General features: G+C 41.1%; 1 protein-coding gene and 1 non-coding gene across 2 annotated transcripts in view; both read right to left on the bottom strand.

Annotated features, from left to right (window-relative positions):
• Positions 1-2,610: 2,610 nt before the first annotated feature.
• CRLF3 (cytokine receptor like factor 3) overlaps positions 2,611-27,261 on the bottom strand; it is a 41,057-nt gene continuing 16,406 nt past the window's right edge. The window contains exons 3-8 of the mRNA XM_052658047.1: positions 25,921-26,008; positions 24,614-24,791; positions 22,693-22,915; positions 21,656-21,788; positions 5,096-5,208; positions 2,611-4,025 (exon numbers count right to left, since the gene is read on the bottom strand). Of these exons, the coding sequence (XP_052514007.1) occupies positions 3,769-4,025; positions 5,096-5,208; positions 21,656-21,788; positions 22,693-22,915; positions 24,614-24,791; positions 25,921-26,008 (992 nt within the window). The 3' untranslated portion in view covers positions 2,611-3,768. The remainder of the gene's footprint in view (positions 4,026-5,095; positions 5,209-21,655; positions 21,789-22,692; positions 22,916-24,613; positions 24,792-25,920; positions 26,009-27,261) is intronic.
• Positions 17,454-17,582, bottom strand: LOC128065739 (small nucleolar RNA SNORA30/SNORA37 family). The gene has a single exon (XR_008201116.1). It is a non-coding gene; the product is annotated as a small nucleolar RNA SNORA30/SNORA37 family (small nucleolar RNA).

Below are 27,261 nucleotides of genomic sequence, written 5' to 3'. Positions count from 1 at the left end.
TCTGAGGAAAAATCACATGCTTGCTCCTTCTTCCACAAGCTATATATTTTAAGACCCTGGAGAAGTCTCCTGAGATTATATTAACAAAGTCTTAATTCTCTACAGAACTGCAAGCTTTCTAACACTGCCTTAGGTAAGACTAATGAACAGAAGTGACATAGAAAGGTCACTTTTCATTTAATCAACATTAAATTCCATGAAAGAAAGGCTTTTGTGAGAGATTAGTTTTATTTTGCTGAATATGGTTTTTGTCTTTTAAGAAGGAAAGTGCTGTTCTTAGTTCATAAGTACTTATCAGATACCCACATATAAGGAGATGTTGGGTAGGAAGTACATCCCAGACTTTTGGATTTCACAGACCTGTAATATATATTCAAAAAATCTTTGACATTTTGTCAGGATTTACAAACAAACCCAGCAAACCTGATATCTACTGTCACTTTAATTTTACAGAAGGACACAGTATAAAAAGAGCAAGAAACTTAAATTTCAGAATAAAGGATAGTCTTCCAAAGAGAACAAATTTAGATTTACCAAAAAAAAATCACCATGGAGACTGGACTTTTAGTTACTTTGGAGTGGTTACTCCCAAATCTGCCTTCATAATAATAACTTCATTTCTTTAAAAAAAAAAAAAGTGAGCTCCACTAGTAACAACTGAATCAGAATTTCTGCTATTTTTAAAAGCTCTCCAGGAAATTCTAATGTGAGGCCAGGGTTGAGAATAACTTGCTATAGGAGATACAAAAACTCAAGGAATTTATAATCTAGTGGGTTTAAAGCAGGTATTAGAAACTCACATACCTACAGGGTCAGCTGTCATATGAGCTACGTGGCTGACTGTTATACCAAAAACAAACTAGGAAGACAGAACAAAGCAGTGGTCCCCAGCCTCTGGGATCTGATACATGATGATCTGAGGTGCAGCTTGTGGAATAATAAAGTGCACAAAAAATATAACGTGCCTGAATCATCCCAAAACCACTGCCCCTGATAGTCCGTGAAAAATTGTCTTCCATGAAACCAGTCCCTGATGCCAAAAAGGTAGGGGACCACTGGAATAAAGAGAAGATACTACAGTCTTCCAAAGAGGAAAAACATACAACATACAAATGAACAGGCACCAGAAGGGCATTAGTTTTCCCGGGAGACAACCGAACAGTGCACTCAAATGCTGAGAGGGAAGGGTCACCAACCTAGAATTCTTAATAAGTCACAGTCAAAGGTAGGATTGAATAAAGAGATTTTCAGCTTTCTATCTCAAAAAATTTACCTCTTGGGCACCCTTTCTCAGCCAATGGAGGAAGTGCTCCACTAAGGTTAAGGAATAATCCGAGAGAGAGAAAGACACAGGACACTGATCGGAGCTGAACAAACTGTCCGTTCTGGCACTGGCTGATTCATACACGTGTGGAAAGTTCTGAACCGGTTTAGGAGATACCTCAGTGAGTGCGTTACTGTCAACAGTTGTCACAATAGTTTGTTGTCAATAACTGAATAAATTTTACTTCTTGAACTAAATCTTTCATATTTAACCGAGGAGCTAGATGCTTACTCTGCTCCCCTCTACAGGGAAAGCTCTCCGAAGAGATGCATTTGCCCTTCATCCCTACTTACTCTTTTATTTATTTTTGTTTTGATATTAAAATCTTATAGCTTCAGAATTTATGCTTCTGAGAAGATGGAGTAGCATCACTTTCCCACTCCTCCTGCTGAGAAAAACTAAAAACTATGGGAAAAAATATAATGAAACAAACTTAAGAAGACTGACAGACGACCAAGGTACCTAAAACTCAAAGAGCTCCATACTGTGCATTCTTAAGGTTTTCGTCTTGGGTATCCCAGACCTGGGGGCAAAAGATGCCGGCAACACGGAAATGTCAACAAAAAAGCGCCAACAAAAACCTGCTCTCTGCAGCCAAGGGACCAGGCAAGGGGCAGCCTAGCAAGACAGACTGACAGCCAACAACCACTCGGCCAGACCCCATCATCCGTGTTGAATGGTGGTGGCCCACAGAAAGACATGTCCGCACCAGAACCTGTGGCAGCAATTTTATTTGGAAAAAGGGTCTTTGCAGCTATAAGTAAATTAAAGACTTGGAGATGAGATCATCCTGGATTATTTGAATGGGTACTAAATCCAAGACAAATGTCCTTAGAAGAGACAAAAGGAGGGAATTCCCTCGAGATCCAGTGGTTAGGACTTGGTGCTTTCACTGCCATGGGCCTGGGTTCAATCCCTGGTCAGGGTACTAAGATCCTGCAAGCCTCACAGGGCAGTTGGAAAAAAAAGAAAAGCCCAAGGGAGAAGGCCATGGGAAGACAGAGACTGGAGTTACAATGCCTGTGGCCACCAGAAGCTCCAAGGATTCTCCCCTAGACCCTCTGGAAGGAGTACAGTCTTGCCAATATATATGTTATATATGTGTACATGACTTATTTATTACCATTATATATATATATATACACACACTTAAAAGTGAAGATGACTTTTCTTCCTCCACTTAGAAGATTAAATCTGAATTAATTAAATCTCATGAAAGAAAAAAAAATACACACACATACCTTTTACTTTTTTATTTTTGTTTCAGATAGTCGGACGAGGCATCTACATTCTAGCACATCTTCTTAATCACTAAACAAGTGAAAAACAGCTTACTTATATATAAAAAGGCAATGGGAAAAGGTCATGATTGTCTAATAGGGAACTGGAATCCCCCAATAAATTATCTTACAAAAATATCAAACTTGCTTTTCCACTTTTCTACTCTTAAAAATGGAAAAAAAAAATTCACATTAAAGAGAAAAGATCTTAGGCTGGTAAATAGCAAGTTAAGATAATCATGTTTTCATCCAAGTCCTTCAAATAAATATTTTAAACAAATTTGTTTCCCAAAAAATAGGTCAAGTATTTAGCCTACACTTGTTTGGTCCACTAAAAGACCATTCATGAACTGGACTGCAACTCAGACCCTACTAAGAGTGACATGCAAGTCACTGAGGCTGGATATGCACCGGTGCATATTTCATACATGGGACATAGCTATTAATAACACTGCTGTGCATACTACTTCTGTTAAGTAGTTTTACCCTGTAAAACCCCTCAAACCTAACTGGGAATGGAACTGCAAGGAAAGAACAAAAGAAAACACTTTGCCTGTTGTAGACATTTGCTCAGTAATTTTTAAAACTTGTCACACTTTGGGGACTTAAAGACTACTGAACATGAGATAAAATTCAATACTGCTTACAAATCCCTGAAGATGAAGAGCATATTCAACACTCCTGTGGAGAACACACAAGGGAGTGGCCGTTACAGCATGCATTGTAGCATATTCTGCCTGGTCTAGTCCTGGCTTTTCATTCTAAAGTCTTAAATGGCCTTGGATCTTTACAAGATGGAGACTTAATAAAAAATGATGCTATGTTGCATTTTTCTGTTCTTACAACCAACTTTAGAAGTACAGTGGAAGGGTTCATAGGGCTTTCTGTATCTCCTCATACGTTAAAACCCAATTTGATTGTTATTGTGATGTCATGTTCCAATTAACACTATGCTAAAAAATAAAATGGACTGCATTGCGACAGTTTCGTCCACCATATTCACGCCTCTTATTGCTGAGATAGTCCAAAAGAAATCCCGTAAATAATTTGTTTCCAATGGCTTAACTGTGAGATGAATCTAACCATTTTTTAAACCAATGACAACTGGGCTGAGAGGAAAGCTACGTGAAACCCCTGCACACCCAAAGCCAATCATCGGCCAACCTAGAACACCAACACTTTCCACCCAGGATAGAAAAATGAGCATCCAAAGTAAAGAGAACCACAAGACTGATCGAGTAACCAATCAAACACCACTTCTCTGTTATTTGAGCTAATAGTCACTCGAAGCTTGAAGTTTCCGCCTTCGTTATTATTGGTGGATCCTAGAGTCACAGCTTCAATGTCAAACGTGACAGTGGACCCAGAAGTAACTGCGGGCAACTGATTAGTCATTTCTTTTCCATTTACAAAAACTGCACCTAAAATGTTAAGGTAAAGAGTCATTCACATGTGAGCAACAACTAAAGAATGGAAACAGATGCTAGGTTATTGGTAATGCAGCGAATTTCCTAATTAAAGAAAACATTGTGGAATGCCAACTGGTCAAAGATAATGCAGTTAAGTATGTTCATTAACCCCCACATGCCCAAGGCAGAAGGAAAAGTTAAAGCTTTAATAACGTTTTAGGCTTCAGGTCCAGGGTTCCACTCTTAAAATAGAGACCGTGAGTTTCCTACATGGATGGCATCTCCATTATAAAATTACTTCCTGTGGAACAGCAGGACTGTTTCCCAGGGAATACACAAGGATCCTGCTATCGACTGTCTGACCCACACCATAAAATATCAACACATCTTGGCAGTGATTTTTAACTGCGATCACTGTGAAGTAAGGAGCCAAAGAAGACTCTAGATGTAAACTCCCCTCACTCCCCTAACCTACGCTGAATGTATCTTCTCTATGAATTCAGGTGACTTAGGCACACGGAATCCAGAAGTAAACTGCCTGGCAAAAAATCCAAACTAAGTGATTTTACGCCAGCTACTTCAGCCACGGCTTCCCTGTGGCTTTTCGCATCAATCGTGTGCTGTGTGTGCCCAGTCGCTCAGTGCTCTGCGTGCTCTTTTCCAGCTCTTTGCGACACCATGTACTGTAGTCCACCAGGCTCCTCTGTCCATGGAGCTTCCCAGGCAAGAATACTTGGAGTGGGTTGCCATTTCCGCCTCTAGGGAATCTTCCCAACCCAGGGATCGAACCTGCGTCTCCTGCACTGTCAGGCAGATTCTTTACCACTGAGCCACCTAGGAAGCCCTTTCATCAACTACAAAATGGATGTAACGCTACTCCTCACTTCAAAAAGGTGTTAAAGATTAAATAAGGTATATTTTTAAAGGGTATAGAATAATGCCTGGTATGAAGCAGTCACACAGATATGTCATTAAGACCTAAATTTTTTCATCTGGTATAAATGTGTGATACTGAGACTGATTCAGATCTTATTATAGTAAATCATACATTTCAAAGAGAACGGCAGTTATTTCCTCCTTACCATTTGTACTAATGCATACTGCTTGATCCCGCTGCAGGGAGTCATATCCATTCTGTTTTTCTGCACACACTCCTATACTGTCTCTTCTGTCTGGCTGTCCCACAGTTTCAACTCTGTCAACAGGGCAGAAAAATCTTTTAAATATTTTTTTTTTAATGCGATCTCTACTAGTTGCTAAGCATAACAAGAGCTATCTCATCACGATTACTCTTAAGAATAGCTAACAATGATGTAGTGCTTCTTAAATTCCAGGTCCTGTTCTGAAAACTTTGTGTCTGTATATCTTATCTACAAATCTTCTCATTCAATTCGTGTAACAATCCATGATGTAGGCGCTGTTATTATCATACCCAGTTTATACACGAGTAAACTCAGGCACAAAAGAAAAAATAAGGTTTAAAGAAAAGGGAAAATGAACTGATCTGATCACTGAGCTGAGTGGTGGAGCTAGGACACGAACTCAGGCGTTCTGACTTCAGAGTCCATGTTAGCTGTTTATGGCCACGACAGCATATTTCTGCTCTATGTTCTGGCTCCAGACCTATAGAAAATGTCTCGTATTTGCTACTATGACGAATGTGACCATCACTTAAACTTTTATTAGGAGAGTCTATGCAATGACTACTGTTTACCAAGCATTGAAAAATAGACATTATCCCTCTTTTAAAACAGAGGATAATATGGTTAGGGACATATTCTGGCTGGAGAACTTCATACATAGTAAGTTGAAGCATTTCCTTTTGCGTTTAAGTCTCAAACAATATGTCATCATGTACTTAGATATAAAGGTCAACCCACATCCCAGTGACCAGGGTCATCTTTCTCTCCATTCCTGAAAGCTAGACTTTGCAAGGACAGAAAAAGAAAAATGAGCAAGGGGCAGCACGTAGCTTTTAAGGAAAGATGTGGTTACTGATACCCAGAGTGGCCTCAGACCGAAATACCTTTAGGAGATGTCCAGAATTCAGTTAAAAAGTCCCAAAGGAGCACACAAAGCTGAGAACAGCTGCACTGAACTGGGTGAGAAGAGTAATTTCACTTGCCTCATGTCAACCCCTCTTCCAAGCTACCACAGCTTGGAACCAGGCAGGCACAGCCCAGCTCCTGACTTTTCCTTCAGAAAAGACACACAGGAGTGGAGTGTGCATTCAGCATTCCAGCTCCTTGGAGGGTTTCCCAGGACTGGTTTCTGTCATGTCTCATTTGGTGCACTGAAGGAGCTGGCACAGCACGGGTGCCTGAATGCTGCCAAGAAAAGTGAGGGGTAGCAGCCTGCAGCCAGTGCTGCAGGGAGGGAGAAGAGGAAGACTTCCTTCTGGGGTGCTATCTTTCCACAGGCCAGCCCAAGGAATGGTATCTGTCTCATTCCCTTGTCGGGAGCCAGCATACTCTGGATGTCTAGGGGCCACTGGGTCCAAGAGAGTGAAGGCACCCGGTGGCTGCAGAACATGCAGTACCATAAACTGGCACCAGAGGGAGCAAGAGATTACGAGCGCCTGAAAAGCCAGCAAGGATCTAATTGAGAAACTGCACCCACAAACTCAAGGAAGTCCATTTACCAGGAAGACAGAACAATTATAAACATATACGCACCCAACATCAGAGTACTTAAATATATGCAGCAAAAAATGACAGAACTGAAGGGAAAAACAGTTATACAATAGAAGGAGATTTCCGTACTCTACTTCAATAGTGGATAGAACATCCAGACAGAAGATCGGAGTATGGGATCTGAGTAACACCATAAATGATATGGACACTCCTCCCCACAGAAGCAGAATATACATTCTTCTCAAGCATACAAGGAACGTTCTCCAGGATATACAGCACATGGTAGGTCACAAAATAAGTCATACCAAATTCAGGAAGACTGAAATTACACCATGTCTATTTTCTGACCACAACAGAATGAAACTATAAATTAACGGCAGAAGGGAAACTAGAAAGCTCACAAATATGTGGCAAGTAACCAATTTTTGAACAGCCAATGGATCAAAGACAAAATCAAAAAGAAAATTAGAAAATGTTCTGATACAAATGAAAACATACCAAAACATATAGGATGCAGCAAAAGCACTGAGGAGCAAAGTTTACAAACACAAACATCTAAAAAGATACCAGGGACTTCCCTGCTGGTTCAGTGGCTAAAGCCCCAGTGCAGGGGACATGGGCTCGATCCCTGGGCAGGGTACGAACACCCCACCCCATGTGGGGCAACCAGAAAAAAGTTTGTGGTTTTTTTTTAATCCAATTTTCAAAAAATTTAAATAAGTAAAAATTTTTTTAAATATCAGAAAACAACTTATACCTCAAAGAACAAAAGAGAACAAACTAAGACTAAAGTTAGGAGAAGAAAGGAAATACTAACTATATTAGAGCAGAAATAGACAATATAGAGACTAGAAAAACAACAGAAAAACATCAACAAAACTAAGAGCTGTGTTTTTGAAATGATTGACAAAGTTGACAGATTCAGCTAGATTAACTAAGATAAAGAAAGATAAAATACAAAGTCAGAAATGAAAGAGGAGACATTACAACTGATACCACAGAAATTAAACAGATTATAAGAAACTCATAAACAAAATATACCAAGAAATTGGACAATTTAGAAGAAATAGGTAAATTTCTACAAATACACAACCTACCAAGAATGAATCATAAACACACAGCAAATCTGAACAGACTTATAATTAGAAAGGAGACTGGATCAGTATCAAAAATGTACCAAGACTATCAGTAAACAGCAGCCCTGGACCAAATAGCCTCACTGGCGAATTCTACCAAATGATTAAAGAATAAATACAATCCTTCTCAAAGTCTTCAAAGCCACTAAACAGGAGGGAACACTTCTGTCAACTGCAAACTGGCACTTGTCAAGGGCAGTTGCCATCCACCTCTACAAGGAATTAAATCATGTGCTGCTGCAGCTGCCGGTTTTCAACACCCGTGAGAGTTCAGGGAGGAGAGCGGTAACGAGGTACGCTGTGCTCAGGACAAAACTGGCAGGACAGGTCTTCAGATAATTAGATAGTTTCAGAAGCAGATTTTATGAGCCCAATTCTTATATCTCCTCATATCTAGAAAAGCACTAAAATCCTTTACGATGATGACTGTTCTTTCTGACTAGCAGAAACCTTCTGCAAAAAAAAAAAAAAAGGGCTAGATTGCATGTATTCCCCTTTCACCAAAATCACATACACACTGACCTTTCCCCGCTGCCTCTTTGGAGCAGTTTCTCGGAGCTACCTGAAATGTTATTTCCCAGGCTATAGTCCTCATTTTGCCTCACATAAAACTTATTCTCATGTTGTGCAATTTTTTTGGGGGGGGGGGGTCAACATTTCCAAACTTCTAAGGTTAAAATTATCCTGAAACCAAAGTCAGAGAAAGACACTGCAAGAAAAGAAAACTTCAGGCCAACAACTCTGATGACTGACTACAGATGTAAAAATCCTAAATAAAGTACTAGCACTGTTGGTGAGAATGTAAATTGGTCCAGCTACTCTGTAAAACAGAATGGAGGTTCCTCACAAAACTAAAAATAGAGCCACCACATGATCCAGCAATCCCACTCTTGGGCATATATCCAAAAGAATTCAAGGCACTGAGAAGAACACAACATTACTTCTATAATGTTCCTGCTAAAGATATATAACCCGAATCTTAACATTTAGATTGAGGGATCGTCTATAAAATGACTGACCTGTGCTCTCATAAAATGCCAATATCATAAAATTGAAAAGAGACAGAGAAACTATTACAGATTAACACGCTAAAGAGAGACTTCCTGGTGGCCCAGTGCATGAGAGTCTGCCTGTCAACGCAGGGGACATGGGTTCAATCCCCAGTGTGGGAAGACTCTACATGCCTCTGAGCATCTAAGCCCCTGCACCACGACTACCAAGCCTCAGTGCCGCAGCTGTTGAAGCCCGTGAGCCTAGAGCCTGTGCTCCGGTCGACAAGCTACCGCAATGAGAGGCACCTCAGGGAAGAGCAGCCCCCGCTCCCTGCAACCAGAGAAAGCGTGCCACAGCAACGAAGAACAAACACAGCCAAAAATGAGTAAATAATTCAAAAAAAGAAAGGAAGAATCTGCCTGCCAATGCAGGGGACATGGGTTCGATCCACGGTCCAGGAAGATGTCACGTGCTGCAGAGCAACTAAGAGCGCCCAGGGCCTGTGCTCAGCAGTGAGAGAAGCCATCGCAACGAGAAGCCTGGGAACCGAAACCAAGAGGGGCCCCTGCCCTCCGCAACAGGAGAAAGGCCGCTCCAAGCGACAAAGACCCAGCACGACCAAGAGTAAATAAATAAATGAGATTAAAGGGACATAACAAATGAGTACCACACGTGATCCAAGATCTTTTTCTTTTCCGCAAAGAATGTTAACTGGGACAACTAAATCTAGTAAGCTCTATAGGTTAGCTAATAGTGTATCAGTGTTAACTTTATGACTTTTATGATCTCTTTTTATGAAATACTCACTGAAAATGATTTGGGAACAAAAAGAAAATGATGAAGCAAATGTAGTATTGGGGAATCTGGGTAAGGCTACTCGGGGATCCTTTGTACTATTCCATGCAATTCTTCTGTGAATCTGAAAAATCATGTTTATAAAGATTTTAAAAACACACAAATCAGGGACTTCCTTGGTGGTCCAGTGACTATGACTCTCTGCTCCCAATGCAGGGGGCCCAGGTTCAGTCCCTGGTCAGGAAACTAGGTCCCACCTGCCACAGCCAAGAGTTTGCATGGTGCAACGAAGACCTGACACAGCCAACTGAATAAATAAAAATAAATATTTTTTAAATGAAAACAAAAAAACAAAAACACACAAAACATTATATGGATAAATATATATAGATATATATAGATATATAAACATATATAGATATATAGAGAGATGAATCTAAGGAACACAAGATACTTCAATTTTTTCCCTAACATCTCTAATACTGTTTCTCTAAAAAATAAAAACATGCTAATATTATCACTAATAGCTGGAGGATAGTAATTATTCGTTTTAGTATTGCCTAATGAAGAATTTGGCTTGCCTTAATGCCTGGAAATAATCTCGAAACCACTGGAATGTTCCAAGTGACAGTAGTGTGTCTTTATTACTCATGGTGGGCATCTCAGATCCACCACGCTAATGAGGTGCTGCAGGTCGGTCCCTAGATAGTTTGTGCGAACAAGATGACTCAGGACGGGAACAAGTCACCCCAGAAAGATCAAACATATGATCACAGGGTTGAGGCTTTGAGCAAAGGGATGTCAGTCCAATCTCCCAGGTGTGTGTGTGTCCTTCTGGGATGTGTGTGTGTGTATGTGTGTCCTTCTGGGATGTGTGTGTGTGTATGTATGTCCTTCTGGGGGTGTGTGTGTGTGTGTGTGTGTCCTTCTGGGGGATCTTCCCAAGTCAGGGATTGAACGTGTGTGTGTGTGTGTGTGTGTGTGTGTGTGTGTGTGTGTGTGTGTGAAAACTCTGGACACTAAAGGCGGAGTGAGCATTCCTGCTTTGTAATACTCTGAGTATTGTTATTGCAAAAAGTCTTGCATCCCTGCGATGTACGCTTCGGTTTGGAACCCCCTCACATCTCGCCCTCTGCGTCCCTCTCTCTGGCAGGTTCTGATGTGTATCCTCCTGCTATATTAACACTGTTATCATAAGTGGAGTGCTTTCCGAAGTTCTGTGAGTCATGCCAGCAAACTATAAAACCTGAGCATGGTCATGGAAACCTTGGAATTTGTAGCCAGCTATGCAGTTAGAATCGAGGATGGGCCCTGGGGACCCCTGAGCTTGCAACTGGTATCTTTTGGCGAACGGTGCTCTCACTTGAGTTTGGCCAGCTCATTTCAAATGAACATTTTTTCCTGCGATTAAACTTTTTAAATGAATAATTAACTCAAATTTTCTTGAAACAAAGTATGAGTTAAAACTCAAAGCAGGAAGTTGCTGCATAGCACAGGAAGCTCAACCTGGTGCTCTGTGAAGCCTAGAGGGGTGGGATGGGGGGGAGCGGGAGGGAGGTTCAAGAGGGAGGCGACATAGGGACACTTATGGCTGACTCATGATGATGTATGACAGAAACCAACACAGCATTGTAAACCAATTATCCTCCAATTTTAAAAAAAGAAACTCAAAGCAGTGGGAAAAAACATCTTGGGAAGAAAGGAAAAAAAACTCTTAATTTGAATAAATCACAAAATTGTTCCTAGAAACATTCTGCATGAAAACAGCATTTGATAAACAACACAAGTCTGCCATTAAAAGCTTACAGAAATTTCTTTGAATATAAAATGAACCGTGAAAATAGAGAGCTAATTTTCCTGAAACCCAGAATTATTTTCATAGCTCACTAAGAAACAGAATGTAAATGTAACATCTTTGAATATTTTTTCGGGGTGTGGCGGGCATACCACACGGCTTGCAGGCTCTTACTTCCCCAGCCAGGGAATGAATCCGGATCCCCAGAACTGAAAGCACTGTGTTCTAACCACCGGACTTCCAGGGATTCCCAACATTTTTTAATTTTTAAGTTGCAAGACAAGTAATCAGGACATTATATCCTAAAAAACTATTTGAGTGGTTCTCTCACATAAACAAGCCTATTAAAAAAACCTCTCCTATAAATCATCCAAATATTAAAAGTATATAAAAAAGAAAAATGGCATATAAAATAATTGATGGCAGGGTACAGTGACCTCAGAGATACAATCAACTTAAAAAAACCAACTTATGTACAAACTAGCAGGAAGGCATCCTGCATAGAATCATGTAGAAAGCTGCAGAGGATAATTTTCCTCAAAGATAAAGTATTCTGAGAAAGAACATGGTTCAGAACAAAAAGAAGCAAGGTTGACAGCAAAAAGAATGCTAAACCTACTACTCTGCACTTTGGCTAACTGGGATTTAAGTGGTAAAGCCTCAGAACCTCACACTTCCTTCTTCCCACAGTGAATACCTGGAGCAAAGATCCAAAAATTCAGTTGTTTGGATAATATATCCAAATATATTATGAAAAGTATTCAACTTTATGATAAATATAAGAAAGAAAAGAAGAATATTATCATGGCCTACAGCTAAGGTTAAAACATAACACTTAAGACTGACAAGGAGGCAGCAACGTCGGTCAGGACCCTCACACGCTGCTGGGAAGACTGCAAGGACTTCCAGGAACACAGCCAGCTGGCCTGTGTGTCACCAACGGGAATCTAGCCCAAGGAACAAATAAGCCATATGTTAACAAAGAGGGTCATGGCACAGCTTGACTTGTCAGGAAAAAAAAAAAAAGAAAAGGAATGTCTTATCAAGTCATGGGAGACAAGGATTTTTTTATATAGAAATATATTCCTTACTATACAAATCCTAAAATAGCTCTTATTCTCTCTTAAAATAAAACTGATTATCTTATTATTATTGTAAAAATTGAAAATCTTCCAACAAATAGAATCCTAGGATGGCGAATTCACCGGTGAATTCTACCAAACATTTAAGGAACAATACCAATTCTCACAGACAGTTCTGAGAAATAAAAGAGGAAGAATGATTTCCCATCTCACTCTGTGAGGCTGGCAATTACCCTGATACCAATCACATCATAAGAAAAAAGAGACAGATATCTCTCTTGTGAAGGGACATAAAAATCCTCAGAAAATAAATAGAAGCTAAATTTACAGCAATATATACAAAAGAAGAACACATAGCCAAGCAGGGCTTCTCATGGGAATGTAAAGCTGGTCCAGTATTTAAAAATCTACTGCTGTCATTATATCAACAGAGGACAAACCATACGATTATCTTAGTAGTTACATAAAAATAATACGACAAAATTAAACATCCATTTACAGATAAAGCTCTCAGCAAAGTAAGAACAGAAGGAAACTTCCTTAACCTGATAGAGGGTATCCACAAAAAACCTACAGCTGGCATCACACGAGCACCTCATTCCTAGATCTGGAATAAGACAAGGATGTCTACTTTCTACGCCGCTACTCAGAATTACACTCCCTAGCATGTGTAGTAAGACAAGAAAAAAAAAATGACAAAACACTGATGGAAGGCATTTTTTAAAAAATTAAATGAAGATGGGAATTCCCTGGTGGTCCAGTGGTTAGGACTCTGCCCTCTCACAGCTGCGGGACTTTGTTTGATCCCTGCTCGAGGAACCAAGATCCCACAGGCCGAGCAGTACTGTCAGAGGGGAAAAAAAAAACCTGAGTTCTCTTCACTGGTGGCTGAGATGGTAAAAAAAAAAAAAAAGAAAAAATCTGCCTGCAATGCAAGAGAAGACCTGGGTTTGATCCCTAGGTCGGGAAGATCCCCTGGAGGAGGAAATGGCAACCCACTCCGGTATTCTTGACTGGAGAATTCCATGGACAGAGGAGCTCTCGTCAAAGGCTGCTTACAGACCACTGTCCACTGTCACCAAAAGACACAGCCACACTCTGACTCCCCTGCAGATTTGTTACACCTTTTCTCTCTGCTTCCTCAGGAACACTCAAGCACTGTTCTGTCCTGGCCTTGTTCATAGTCTTGTGGGGTCTTCCTTTGGGGCTGAATATCTGGAGATTTTGAGGTTGGCCAGCAAATTATCATGACTTCCTCCCTAGCTGTGTCTTTATGAAGCCTTTACAACTAATTTGGAATTTGAGTTCTCTGTATTACTTAGTTCTGTTGAAAAAGCACTTCTGGGTTCCCCCACCTCTTTCATTCCTCCAAAAAGTTTCCAGAAGTGGAAAAAACTCAGAACTAAGGTACTGCACTCTGACCAAACTTCCTCCCCAACAACTCTCCTGAAACTATTCATGTCAGGGTCACCAAGCAACGTCCACGCTGCAAACCCAAAGGTCAATTCTCAGCCCTTTTCTTTTCTGTTGGGTCAGCAGCATTTGATCACTAGCCCCTCTTGGAAACTCTTTGCTTGGCTTCAAGGACACCACATGCTCTCACTTTTTCCATCTATCTCACTTGCTGCTCTTCCTCAGAATCCTTTCTTAGTTCGTTCTTTCTCCCAAAAGTTAAATGGTAGATTCTCCAGTGTCCTCTTCCTATACTCATTCCCTTGCTGATCTTATCAAGTCTCATGGCTCTAAATACTCATCTATATGTTAAAACCGTGCTTCCCTCGTAGCTCAGTTGGTAAAGAATCCCCCTGCAGTGCAGAAGACCTGGGTTCAATTCCTGGGTCAGGAAGATCCCCTGAAGAAGGAAATGGCAACCCACTCCAGTACTCTTGCCTGGAAAATCCCATGGACAGAGGAGCCTGTCAGGCTACAGTCCATGGGGTTGCCAAGAGAAGGACATGACTTAGCGACTAAACCACCATGTTCAAACCTCTGAAGCTGGACTTCCCTGGCAGTCCAGTGGTTAAGACCCACACCTCCAATGCAGGGAGTACAGGTTCGATCCTTGGTCAGAGAACAAAGATCCCATATGCTGTGCAGTGCAGACAAAAAAAACTAAAAAAAAGCACCAAACCTCTCACTAGCATCTTCAGCCTGGTCTCCGCCACGTAACTCCACACTTGCATATCCACTGTCCACTCCAGATCTTCACTTAAATGCCTTATAAGGAAATTAATTTGTGAAAAAACAAACTGATGTTCACCCAGAAATAGGCTCCTCAAAAGGCCTCACCTACTTCAGTAAGTGACAATTCTACCCTAAGTTACTTACTCTGGAAACCCCGAGGTTACACTTTTCTCATACCCCACAACCAACTTGTCAATAAATCCTGTCAGTGCTTCCTTCAAAATAAACCTGGATTCTGACCATTTATCACTAACTTCTGGTCCAAGTCACCATGAGCTGTTACCAAGATTAACCCTGGAATGCTGAGCACAGCTTTTCCCTCATTCCTGGTAACGTTTTTTGCCCCTCCTCTCCAGCCTCCTAACCGGTCTCCAGGCCTTCACCACTTTCCAGACTTCTTTCCACCCAGCAGCCAAAACAACCTGTAAAACGTACGCCAGCTCACCTCATTCATCTGCTCAGTGTCCTCCAATGGCTTCCTGTCACATTCTAGGTCCAAGCGGAGAGAGGCCTACAGGGCTGGACTGCCAGGATCTGAATCTCAGGATAACTAGAAGAATCTGTACAGGGAACTCCCTGGGGGTCCAGTGGTTAGGACACCACGCTTCCACTGCAAGAGGCACAGGTTCCCTCCCTGGTTAAGATCCCACATGCCTCACGGTACGAATCCCCCCAAAAGAATCTGTACAACCTCAGGCAGGTGGTTTAATCTTCTTACACCTCAGTTTCCTCATCTATATAACATTTCTACCTCCTGAGCATGTAATGAGGATTTATAGACATTAACTCATTAAACACTTCAGAACTAAGACTATCCTACTTTTCTGGGGCTCTTTCTGACTATGTACCTGTCTCTATTAACCCCATTTACACTAATTACTTCCTGTTCTCCATATTTTTCCTCCTCCATATCTTTGGCTCTTGCTTTATTTCCCTACCTGAACTGTCCTTTCCAGCTCTGAGATAAAGCCTTCATCATCCCCTCATCTAGAAGTAAATTTCCCTTCCCCTATATCTCACAGCATTCAGGATTTTTTTTTTAAGGTTTGACTGTCTAATCATATTTTTTTAATGGTACTACGGTGCTACTAGTTTCTTTATTTTTAGCCACGCTGAACGGCATGTGGGATCTTAGTTCCCTGACCAGGGATCAAACCAGTACCCTCTGCAATGGAAGCGCTGGAAGTGCACAGTCTTAGCCACTGCACCACCGTATCTCTCTTATCCTAACTTATAAACTACTAGCCAAAGGTTCTTGTTTTTCCTTTTTTTTTTAAACTTTGCATTCCCAACCATACCAAATACTGTAAATACCATCAGAGTGGAATAAGAATTGAATGAAATGGTCAGCATTATTCAGAAAGACCTCAGGTGAGCAGGAGAACTGTCCTTACATTTTAGAAAAGCAGTTTCAGACAGAGAGGCATGGATAGGAAAAAAGTACAAGAAATATTCCTCAGATTATCTGTAAGGAATAGTTATAACTCCTTGTGAACATCCCAAAGCAGATATGATTCTATGAGTTCATGTCATCCTCTCTCTACAAACAAACTGAAACCTGCAGAATCCTTAGTCTACTTAGGAACCACCTGTCTTATCTCATCCAAGTCTATAATAAAAGGTCTGTGGGGAAAACTTCTGTCTGACAACATTCCTCACACCTGGGGAATAAGAGACAAGCTTCACCCGGAAAGAACTACACATCAAGCCTCCAGAGGGGATCACGCAAACAAAACAGAAACCCCCAGCAAAGCTGTATTCTCCTAGGACAGGGCACTATCTCAATAAAAGAAGAAACTGACAAGATTTCAAAGACCCTATACTTAAATTAACTTCCTAATCCTAGTAGAGATTATGCCCAGATGGGATTTTTCCAGATAAAACTATATTAGACTGAGATTTTTGTTTTTTTTATGATATGAAGAGGTAGTAATTAATATTGAAGATACACTTGGTAATGACAGAGACCAAGCTTGTACAGAAAAATAAAGATCTCCTCCAGCTTAAATTCATTCAGAAAAGGTAATGCTAATGTCCAACCAAAGGCAAGCATTAAACCAAATGCACATATTCCAAGAAACCCCTTTCTAACAGCTACCAACCATGGTATTTCTAACAGAAAACCTCCAAATTCATTGATATTTCTTCCATCAAGAAGCAGGGTCTAGGGACTTCCCCTGGTGGTCCAGCAGTTAAGATTCTGCACTTCCACTCCAGGGGGTGAGTCTCAGTGCTGGTCAAGGAAGGTGCAATCAAAACAACAAAAAAAAGTGGATTTAAGGATCTCCCTGGCAGGCCAGTAGTTAAGACTGGGCAGTGGGCACAGGTTTGATCCCTGGTTGCGGAACTAAGACCCTGCATGTTTCAAGACACGGCAAAAAATATAAATAAATAAAGCAGGGTCTAAGCCTCCTCCCTGGGATCTGGACTCTGTGACCAGTTGAGCAACAAAACATGGTAGAAGTGACACTAGGTTAGTTTCCAGGCTCAGACCTTAAGAAACTGTCAGTTTCTATTTCCTATCTCTTGCGATGCTTATTCTTGGAACCCAGCCAGCAGGCTATGAGCAGGCACAGGCAGTCCACAGAGAGGCCCCAGGAACCAGAATCGATCTGCCAGCCATGTCAACAAGTCATCTTGGAAGCTGATCCACCACCCTTGGTCAAACCACCCCAGCTGACTCCACATAAGCAGAGATGAGCTGTCCTTGCCATACTCTGCGAACTGCAGTTTCCTGAGCTAAATAAGTGACTAGAGTTGTTTAAGTTTGGGGGTGGCTTGTTACACAACAATAAGTAACTGGAACATGACTCCCCCCCAACCCCTGCCCATTGATTGACGGTCGCCACTGACACAGTCCCAGGGCAAGGATATAACCAAGGGTTGTCATCTCAGCACCAGCTACCAAATCCTGGCCCCACTGCCTAGGGGAGGACCTGTGAAAGTGCTAGTGGAACTTTACTTTTTGATGTTCTTGGAAGAAAAAAGTTAGCCAGCCGATTTACCACTCGATTTACCATGTCATGTTACTTGCGAAAGGCAGGGTAGCACAGTGGTTAAGAGCACAGACCCGGTGAGCCGCTCAGGATTTAAATATTGATGAGTCAGTCTCTCTCTGCTCTCATTTCCTCATGGGGAAAGAGGAAGACAGTAACTTCCGAGGCTACCAGGATAAGGAAGGCTGTTAGAAAGGAAGATTTTTTTTTAAATTTATTTATTTAATTGGAGGATAATTTCTCCACAGTATTGTGATAGTTTTAGCCATACATCAACATGAATCAGCCACGTGTACAAGATGTGCCCTCATCCTGAACCCCCTCCCACCTCCCTCCCCACCCCACCCCTCTGGGTTGTCCCAGAACACCAGCTTAGAGTGCCCTGCTTCTCGCACTGAACTTGCACCGGTCACCCATTTTACATATGGTAATGTACATGTTTCAATGCTATTCTCTCAAATCATCCCACCCTTGCCTTCTCCCACATAGTCCAAAGTCTGTTCTTTACATCTGTCTCTCTTACGCCGCCTTGCATATAGGATCGTCATGACCGACTTTCTAAATCCCACATATTTTGTTTGTTTTGACAGCACAGCACGTGGGATCTTAGTTCCCCAATCAGGGACGTACTGGAGCCCCCTGCAGTGGAAGCATACAGTCTTAACCACTGGACTGCCAGGGAAGCCCCTGTTTTTATTTATTTTTCAGTAAATATATATGTATGAGAGAACCAAAATCAAGCTCTGTTATTCACATGGCAACGTCGTCAAGTGCTGCAACAATACCCACACTCCACGGTCAACTTTAGCCACACTTCCCTCCAAACTGAAAAAGCCTGGCATGGAGGAGAACATACAAGCTTACACCACCACCTCCTCTCCAAGTACTATCCAGGCTCAGAAAGCTCATTATGGATGGACTCAGTAGTATCCAACTCTTTGTCACTCCATGGGCTGTACCCTGCCAGGCTCTTCTTTCCATGGAATTTTCCAGGCAAGAAGATTTGTTGCTGTTTCCTCCTTCAGGGGATCTTCCCGACCCAGGGATCAAATTCCCATCCCCTAAATGGGCAGGTGGATTCATTTACCACTGAGTCACCTGGGATGCCCTCATTGTAGGTAACAACTGCAAAAAATAAAACTTAAAAAAATTAAGCGCTTTGCCAAACATTTACAGCAACAGCGGAAGACTACTCTCCCTCTGGGCTTCCTTGGCACTGGGCAAAGCAAGGCTATTTGCAACAATAGTGCATAAGCTGACTATGACAATGTTTACAGGAGAAATGAGGATTACAAAGTTCCTTTATTCACGGGTAACCAAGAATTATTAAATAATTTTCTGAACTAAGACAAAAGTCTCACCATCAAAGAAAATTTTCTTCTTCCCGGATATGCTCTTATAAAAATGAGATTTCTCAATATCCCAGATTCTTTACTTAATATCAAACTACTAATGCATAGAATCCATTCTCAGGGCTCAAGTGTGAGTAACAGTGATATTCTGAAATATTTCTACACACTTTATAGATCAGCAAATATTTTATCAGACTAAGGGAAGCTAACGAAAGGGGGTGGTAGAGAAGAGACAGTAAACATTGGTTTAAAAAACAGTAAAATCAGGAAATTTTAGAAGCAAGGGAAGGCAGGAATATTCAAGACAGGAAGTCAGGGAGTGGCCGGGAAGGAGGGGACCCGGGCATCACCTGAGACTGGGCTGGAGAGACTGTTAAGAGCTGGTCAGTAACAGGTTTCTTTGACATCAGCAGCTCTAAGCATTTCAGAAACTTCAGCATAGACTGGGTTGAGCCACAGGACAGGGCCTGCAGAAGTATAATCACCCTTCTGACTATGAAGTCCTTAAAAAACTAGGTAAAGTTTACCTTTATTCAAGCAGGCCTATCTGCCTGCGCCCTCCCCCCAAACACAAGACGGTGCCCCCACACACAAACACACCATTCACATCTTCTGCCAATGACTGGCATTACTTTAAACAAGGAAAGAAAACATTTTCAATCCACTTTCAAAGGAAAAATGACAAAAATCCAAAGGTCTGACTAAGGTAACACTGAGCTTAACTGTCAGTTAATCACCTGCCAAGAGGGGCCCAGTCAAGCACCTTTGGAGGAGGAGGGAGGAGTTAATAGGTTATTGAGGCCAACAAAGTGTCAGGACACAGGCTGCAGAAAGTAGGTGGATGTAAATCAGTGTGTAATTTCTAATGTCGTAACCTAAAAACATTTATTGAATGACTTAAGAAATAAACCTAAGTGGGTCATCTACTGGCCAGGTTCCCCTGGGTTCACAGAGGAAGAAGTTACTGGTAGAAGAGCATCCGATCACCATCACCAAGGGAGAAAAGTCATAGAAGAGGGGAAAGGAAAAGAGCTAAGGATACGGAAAAACTGTACATTTCCACACTCTGGCATGAAAAAGACTAACAAGAAGCAATATCGCTGTTTGTTGTTTAGTTGCTAAGTCGTGTCCGACTCTTTGCAACCCCATGGACTGTAGCCTGCCAGGCTCCTCTACCATGGGATTTCCCAGGCAAGAACACTGGAGTGGGTAGCCATTTCCTTCTCCAGGGGATCTTCACAACCCAGGGATCAAATTCAAGTCAGGAGAATTATTTTCCTGCCACAGGGAAGCCCAATAAAGACCAGTGTTAAAATCATGGGACCCAGACTGACTGGGTTCAAATCCCAGCTTTGCCATTTACTAGTTATGGCTAAGTGACTGGGCCTCCCTGTGCCTCAGTATCTTCATCCATAAAATGGGTAACTAAACCTATTTCACTGGGTTATGAGAATCAATAAGTGAAGTGCTTAGAATAGCACCTGGCACATGGTAAATCCAACTTAAAACTGCAATATTACACTGATTATTCTTCTTATTATGAGCTGAGAGATCTGGCCTGAATCTATTAACTCAGGAAGCCCTGTCATTATACAGAAGTCCCTTGTTCTCAGAAGACTCACTAATGGGAATATCTCTATCAACAAGGGACATAAGCAGAGAAGAGATTTGTTAGTTCAGAAAACTGATTACCCGGGGAATAACTAATTGATGTTAGGTACGAGACTCCTTACTTCTCTGTCAGTATTTTCCTGGTTATTAAGTCATTCTTTCATTTAACGTAAGGGGCAAGGGGAGGTGTCAGAAATGAGACAAAGCATAAACTAGTGCATTCTGATCGTGCTGACAGTTCAAATGACTTGGCTGGTGGAGAACATGGCAACATTAGCTTAGAGAAAACTTTCAGATACTCTCCATGCCTTATACAACAAGAGACTGAGAACAAGAGTAACCCGGAACAAGCATTCACAGTAAAATCCCACGATTCTCATGACTTAAAACCTAGAGGAGAGCACGCTATACTGAGGGGTGTATGGTGAACATCAGGTGAGCTTTACTTTCCTCAATCAAAACTGGGCTTTGTTCTCAGGAAAAGTTATTTAGAAACAAGACTACAGAGAACGTATCTCAGAAAACATGAAAACAAGGATAAGGTAATTTTTCTAAGACAGGGAGCAATGGGTGAAGAAATAGAAAATTAACTGGCGGCAGGAGAGGCTTGTTTTCCATTTTATTTTACAGAGACTAAACATATATACCATATGTATCTATATAACAGTATGTTTAGGCTGTCTTTCACTGACACCTGCTCTTATCGATTCACAAAGGAAAAAAAAAATTGGGGACCTCTGAATTTTTAAGATGGACTTTTGAGAGACATTCTGTTTATCTCTATTTACCAGGAAGAAAGAAGACCCAAACACAGTGAATATGCACTATGTTATCAAGCAAAGGAAGGCATTTTATATACATTATCTCACTTCATGCTCATAACAACCCTATGACTACATATGAGAAAAGCGAAGCAAAGAGAAATAAGGAAATTGCTCCAAGGTAATACTGCCTAGAAATGATGGAATAAACTCAGGACTCTTTAGATCAGAAGCTCCTAGATGCTCTGAGTACTTCCCGCTACTGCCCAAGGCCTGAGAGTCAGATCTTTTAATATCCACTTGCCTGAATGTTAACGTCTGCCCACAGAAGTAAGTGGGAGCGCTGGAGTAGAGAACACCGGACGACTCGGCATCGTTACGAAGCGCTATGTTTCTCCGACTGCTCAGGCTGTACCCCTCAAAGCCAGCTGTCCACTCTTTTTAAAAGGCAAAAGATATTGAAAATTGTTACAATCACTTGGGGAAAATCTTCAACACAGATATATTAAATAAAACTTGGAAGATGCTAGCTACTCTTAGGAGTCATGGGCAAGTTCAATAAAAGGAAAAATTCAGTGATAGGGTATCATGGTTAATCCTACATATCACAAAGAAGATTTTAGTCTCTTCTTGCACATTTGTGGCAAGGAAGATCAAACAAGCATTATCCCCTACTACTCAATAAAATCATGTTTGAGCTTATTCCAACCTGACTAAGAGGTAATTAACAAATGAGTCTAAATATTTTTAAAAAGTAATACAAGAGAGATCAATTTCAAATCATAAGCCTTTTTTTTTTAAAGCCCCTACCAAGCTATACATTGAAGGTTTGCGTTAAATATTGCAGTCTTCTAAGGCAATATTTAAAAATCTTTGGTTTTAGGGACGTTTCTAATCCTATCTGGCACTATTTGGGGAACCCTGTGTGCATGCCTGCCCAGTTGTGTCTGACTCTTTGCAACCCCGTGGACTGTAGCCCACCAGGCTCCTCTGTCCATGGGATTCTCCAGGCAAGAATACTGTAGTGGGTTGCCATCTCCTACTATAGGGGATCTTCCCAACTCAGGAATTGAACCCACATCTCCTGCATCGGCAAGCGGGTTCTTTACCACTTGAACCACCTGTTTAGCCTGTTTGGGGATGTTTGAGAGAAGAATGAATGAAAATTTACCAAATTCACATGAAAGAATTTGAGCAGGAAGTAAAAGACATGCCTCATGTCATTCTCCATCAATTCAGGGTCTATCCTTAGGAAAAAGGGTTGTCAGTGGGCTGCCTTTTAGCAAAGAATACAAGTCTTCATCATAGGAAAGTTTCAGGAGTAAGCGGGGAATAGCATACCATGCGGCACCAGCGTGGAATGACCGATCTGGGGGACGCTCCACGGACTCCACTCCTGTCGGCCGTCTCCTCGGGCGCAGACTCTGAACTGATAATCAACGTTGGGGTCTATGTGCAATACAATGAATTCCGTTTCAGAGCCTACGTATACATCCTCAAAATGATTGGAAGTACATTTACGGAACTGGAGCCTGTAATCTTGGGCGGTAAAGTCGTCATCCACCTGGGGAGAAAGGCTTTATGTTAGGTAGAAGTCAGAGAACAACTTCTCTCAGCATCACAACCTAACTCTGAATGGGGGCCTTTGGGGCTGAGCAAACAGGCCCACATGCTGAATATGGGCTGGTCTCAGGAAGCTCAGAGAAAATATGACATCATCATTTCCCTTCTTTTCCTTACTGAACCATGTGTTTTTATTTTTTTGCTGCACTGAGTCTTCGTTGCAGCACTTGGATTTAGTTGCCCCTAGACGTGTGGGATCTTAGTTCCCCGATCAAGGGTTGAATCTGCATCCCCTACACTGGCAGGCAGATTCTTAACCACTGGACTGCCAGAAGTCCCTGAACCATGTGCTTTATGACCCTGGTCTGATATGAACAGATCTGCTTCCTTTGAAGTAACGACGTGTTTCCTACACAATAAAGCCCAAGATAAGACAGTCAAAATTCAAAGATAAGCATCCCGCAAATACATTATTCATATAACTAAGAGAGAGGTAATATCTGAAATATATAAAGGACTTTGTAAAATTAATAGAAGACAAAGCAGCCAGCAAGGGAAATGCACAGAAGACACAAGTAAGTGTTTTACAGAATAAGAAATATAAGCAGCTGAAAACATATAAAGATATTCAGCCTAACTTGTAGTATGGAAAATGCAATCAAAACCCACAATGAGGTACTGTACTGGCAAAGATATAAATTCTGACAATGCCAAGTACTGGTGAAGATGCAGAGTAAAAGGAATGCGCACATTCCTGGTAGAAGGGCACTCGGGGACAATCACTTTGGGAAGAGTTTGGTTATCTCCTGGTAGAGTATAGATCCAATATGCTACCTCATAGTTTTATATATATATATAATATATATATATATATATATATATACTTTAGAAAATTTTAAATGTGTATGCAAGAAAGCATGAATAATAATACTTAGAGCAAAAGAGCTGACAGGCAAAAAAAATAGAAATAGAATAAGAGTCTTTGTTTTGAACCAACAAAAGTATCTCTACTTCTTTCTTCTGTACAAAGGCTTCATTTTTTAAAACTTCATTAAAAACAATGAAAAAAATAAAACATTAATCAAAGACAAGAAAAAAAATGTTATAACAAAAGTAAAAATCCCATTTAAGAAAACAGTTTCCAGAAGCTGACCACCCACCTCTGAATGATGTATTTGTCAACAGCCAAGATATTATGACTCACTTGGACATGGTTTTTAGCTAAAATATGGTAATTCACATGCATAATAGGACTTATCACATGTTTAATACGACTTAATACACAAAATTCTTGGTAATGCTGAGAGTGTGGGGGAAAAGAACACACTTTTGAACTTTTATTTTAGAGGTACTAGTTCAATGTTTAACAGAAAAATATCCAACACCCAACGTTCACTAACACCTTCTGAACTTTTCTAATAAACAGAAATGGGAGCAATTCTCAACTCACCAAGTTATGTTTGGGAAATGTGTGATGGGAAACATTTTGATACAGAGATTTGAAAAAGTACCTTCAAAACTGTTTATCTCAAAGCAACAGCTAGTTCAAGTTCCCTATGACCTTAATTGTAAAGCAAAAGGCATTTTTCTTCATGCAGAGAAGGAAACAGTCAAAGGTAACTAATAAAAAAAATTGTAAAGGCCCCCAAAACTCAAATTCATAACGTTGAAGCCACTTCTACAGTTCTGATTTACATACCTTACACCACCGTACGATGATGCCTCCAGGTTTCTCTATCAGTTCTTCTATCTGTACCGGTGGGCGAGATGCTACTGTTCCATGTTTAAAAATATGGTCTTTCACTATGTTAAGAATTGAGTCATCCAATTGAGCAGATAAGCAAGGCACATCGACCAGTAAAGGCACTTCTGGTAGGCTGAGGACAGAAAGCTCATGTTTATGAGACTTTTAACTAAGAGTTAAAAACACAAGGGAGTATAGCTTTTAAAAACTGCGTATCACTATGTTATATCGGGCTTCCCTGGAAGCTCAATCGGTAAAGAATCCGCCTGCAATGTGGGAGACCTGGGTTCGATCCCTGGCTTGGGAAGATCCCCTGGAGGAGGGCATGGCAACCCACTCCAGTATCCTTGCTTGGAGAATCCCCATGGACAGAGGAGCGAGCCTGGTGGGCTACAGCCCGTGGGGTTGCCAAGAGTGAGACATGACTGAGCAACTAAGCACAGCACATGTTGTATACCCAAAGCGCATACAACACTGCAAATCAACTATACCTCAATTTTTTTTTAATTAACAAAGAATATTTTATTTTTCATTTCACTTATTTATTTTTTGGCTGAAACGTGTGGCTCATGGGATTTTAGTTCCCCGACATGGGGTTGAATCCAGGCCCTCAGCAAACAGAGAGTGAAGTCCTAACCATTGCACAGCCAGGGGCGTCCTAACAAGGAACATTTTCAATCAGTCACATGCTGTAAGGATGCAGAAGCCACTGGTAAATAATGCTAATGGCAGTGGGGGATGAAAAGGGATAGGATCGCAACTGGCAAGTTTAAGTCAAAAGATTTGGTTTACTGAGTTGTGACTCAATTTTCTTTGTTTTAATTGAAGTACAGTTGATTTACAGTATTGCATTAATTTCTGCTGTATGGCAAAGTGATTCACTTACACATATTACATGCATTCTTTTTTATATTGTCTTCCATTATGGTCCATCATTGGTTACTGAATACAATTCCCCGTGCTGTACAGGACTTTGTGGTCTGAGCTATGACTCAGTTTTAATGATATGTCCAGAATTTTTAAAATTTAATGATTCTCTTACACATTAGGATTGAAGAAAATCTGTAGGAGTTCTATTTCATAGATTACAATCTCGACTATTCCACACTAGTAATACTGGTAATGGGTAGTGAAACTTTGAAAAATATACTATCTCCTTGAATCATACTTTTTAACAAGGAAAAAGAGAAGGAGAGAGGGAGAGAGAGAGAGGAAAAAAAAGAAAGAAAAGCAGTTTAAGCCCAAGAGACACGAGCTCTCACCTGTCCAGCTGGATGTGTGAGGCTTTCTTGGTAAAGCTCCAGAGCTTTTCATTCTGTTCTCCTACACCTCCCCGAATGGCGAGCTCACCTACAATCGGGCATAAGAGAACCAGTACAGGAAAAACGGTCACCTGTGTTAGGTGGGTCTCCGCGTCTCTTGAAAACGATTCTTATGTGATGTCACAAATTCCCCAAAAGCAAAAGCAAGTGCAGAAACTATTTTAGAAGTGACTTTAAAGCGAAACACAAGAGGAATGGGGTACACAGTGACTGCATTCTGCCAGAGATAAAAGATTCTGCTCTACAAGTGGAAACCTGGTTTATCAACCAATTGTATGGCCAAGTCCCCAGGGACCCTGTCCTTCCGCAGCCCTGAAGAACACTACCAGTACTGTTTTCTGTCTCACTGTGCCCTGGAGTCACTCAAGCGTTTTGAGACCACATAACAATGACCCTACCCCTCACCAAAAGGAAAACAGAGGCATACAAACACTGCTTCAGAATCCTCAAAATTCCATAAATAAGTTTTTTTTATCCCTTGGGAAGGGAAAGGAGAAAAAAGTTTGAAATTTAAAAATATTTCTGAAGTATATAAAAAAAAAATTTAGCAGCAAATGCTGTAACAAACATGTATGTGCCTCAAAGGATTTATTTTCTAAAATAAAAACACTGGTTAGGCCTCATGCTGATGGGTACACACTCTTGACCTGTCCTGAACTGCTGCTGAGTTTGTTTCCAAATGCTGAGCCCCCAAGGGAAAGACATTCTGCAGTCCTGCTAAAAAGAATTTTCTCAAACGCACTGTTATGGTCAGTGGTAAATAAACATGTGTCCTTGAAGAGAAGATGGAAATGGAATCAGCATGTAAACATGACACTAGTACTATATTCTAAGTGAGACTAGAAAGGGAACTGACTTCCAGCTGAAGTGACAAACTTGGGAGCCATACACACTTGTTATTCTGTGCCACGCACAGCACTCAATGGAGAACGGACGGCATTCAGTCTCCTTCCCTGAGTCCTCTGTCCTTAACTGACCTCTAAATGTTGGCAGCTCTGAGTCCCACCTTCTGCAGCCTTCCCATCTCATATTGTACCCTCTCCCTTTTTTTTAACTGAAATGTAACTTTTACTTTAATGTTTTTAATGGAGAAAGAAAGACGGGTCTTTGAAAATGTCATAGTTCAGGTAAACCTAAATTCTAAGAATAGTAAGAGTGACCCTGAACCATCTGAAAGTCCAGAGATGGGGTGGAAGGTGGGAGGGAGGTTCAGGAGGGAGGAGACCTATATATACATACCAGCAATTATCCTCTAATAGTAATTTTAAAAAAAGAAAGTAC

Source organism: Budorcas taxicolor, chromosome 19 (genome assembly GCF_023091745.1).
Source record: "Budorcas taxicolor isolate Tak-1 chromosome 19, Takin1.1, whole genome shotgun sequence".
Lineage (NCBI taxonomy): Eukaryota > Metazoa > Chordata > Mammalia > Artiodactyla > Bovidae > Budorcas > Budorcas taxicolor.
Note: the sequence above shows the minus strand (reverse complement) of the source record. Positions and strands in the feature narration are given on the sequence as shown.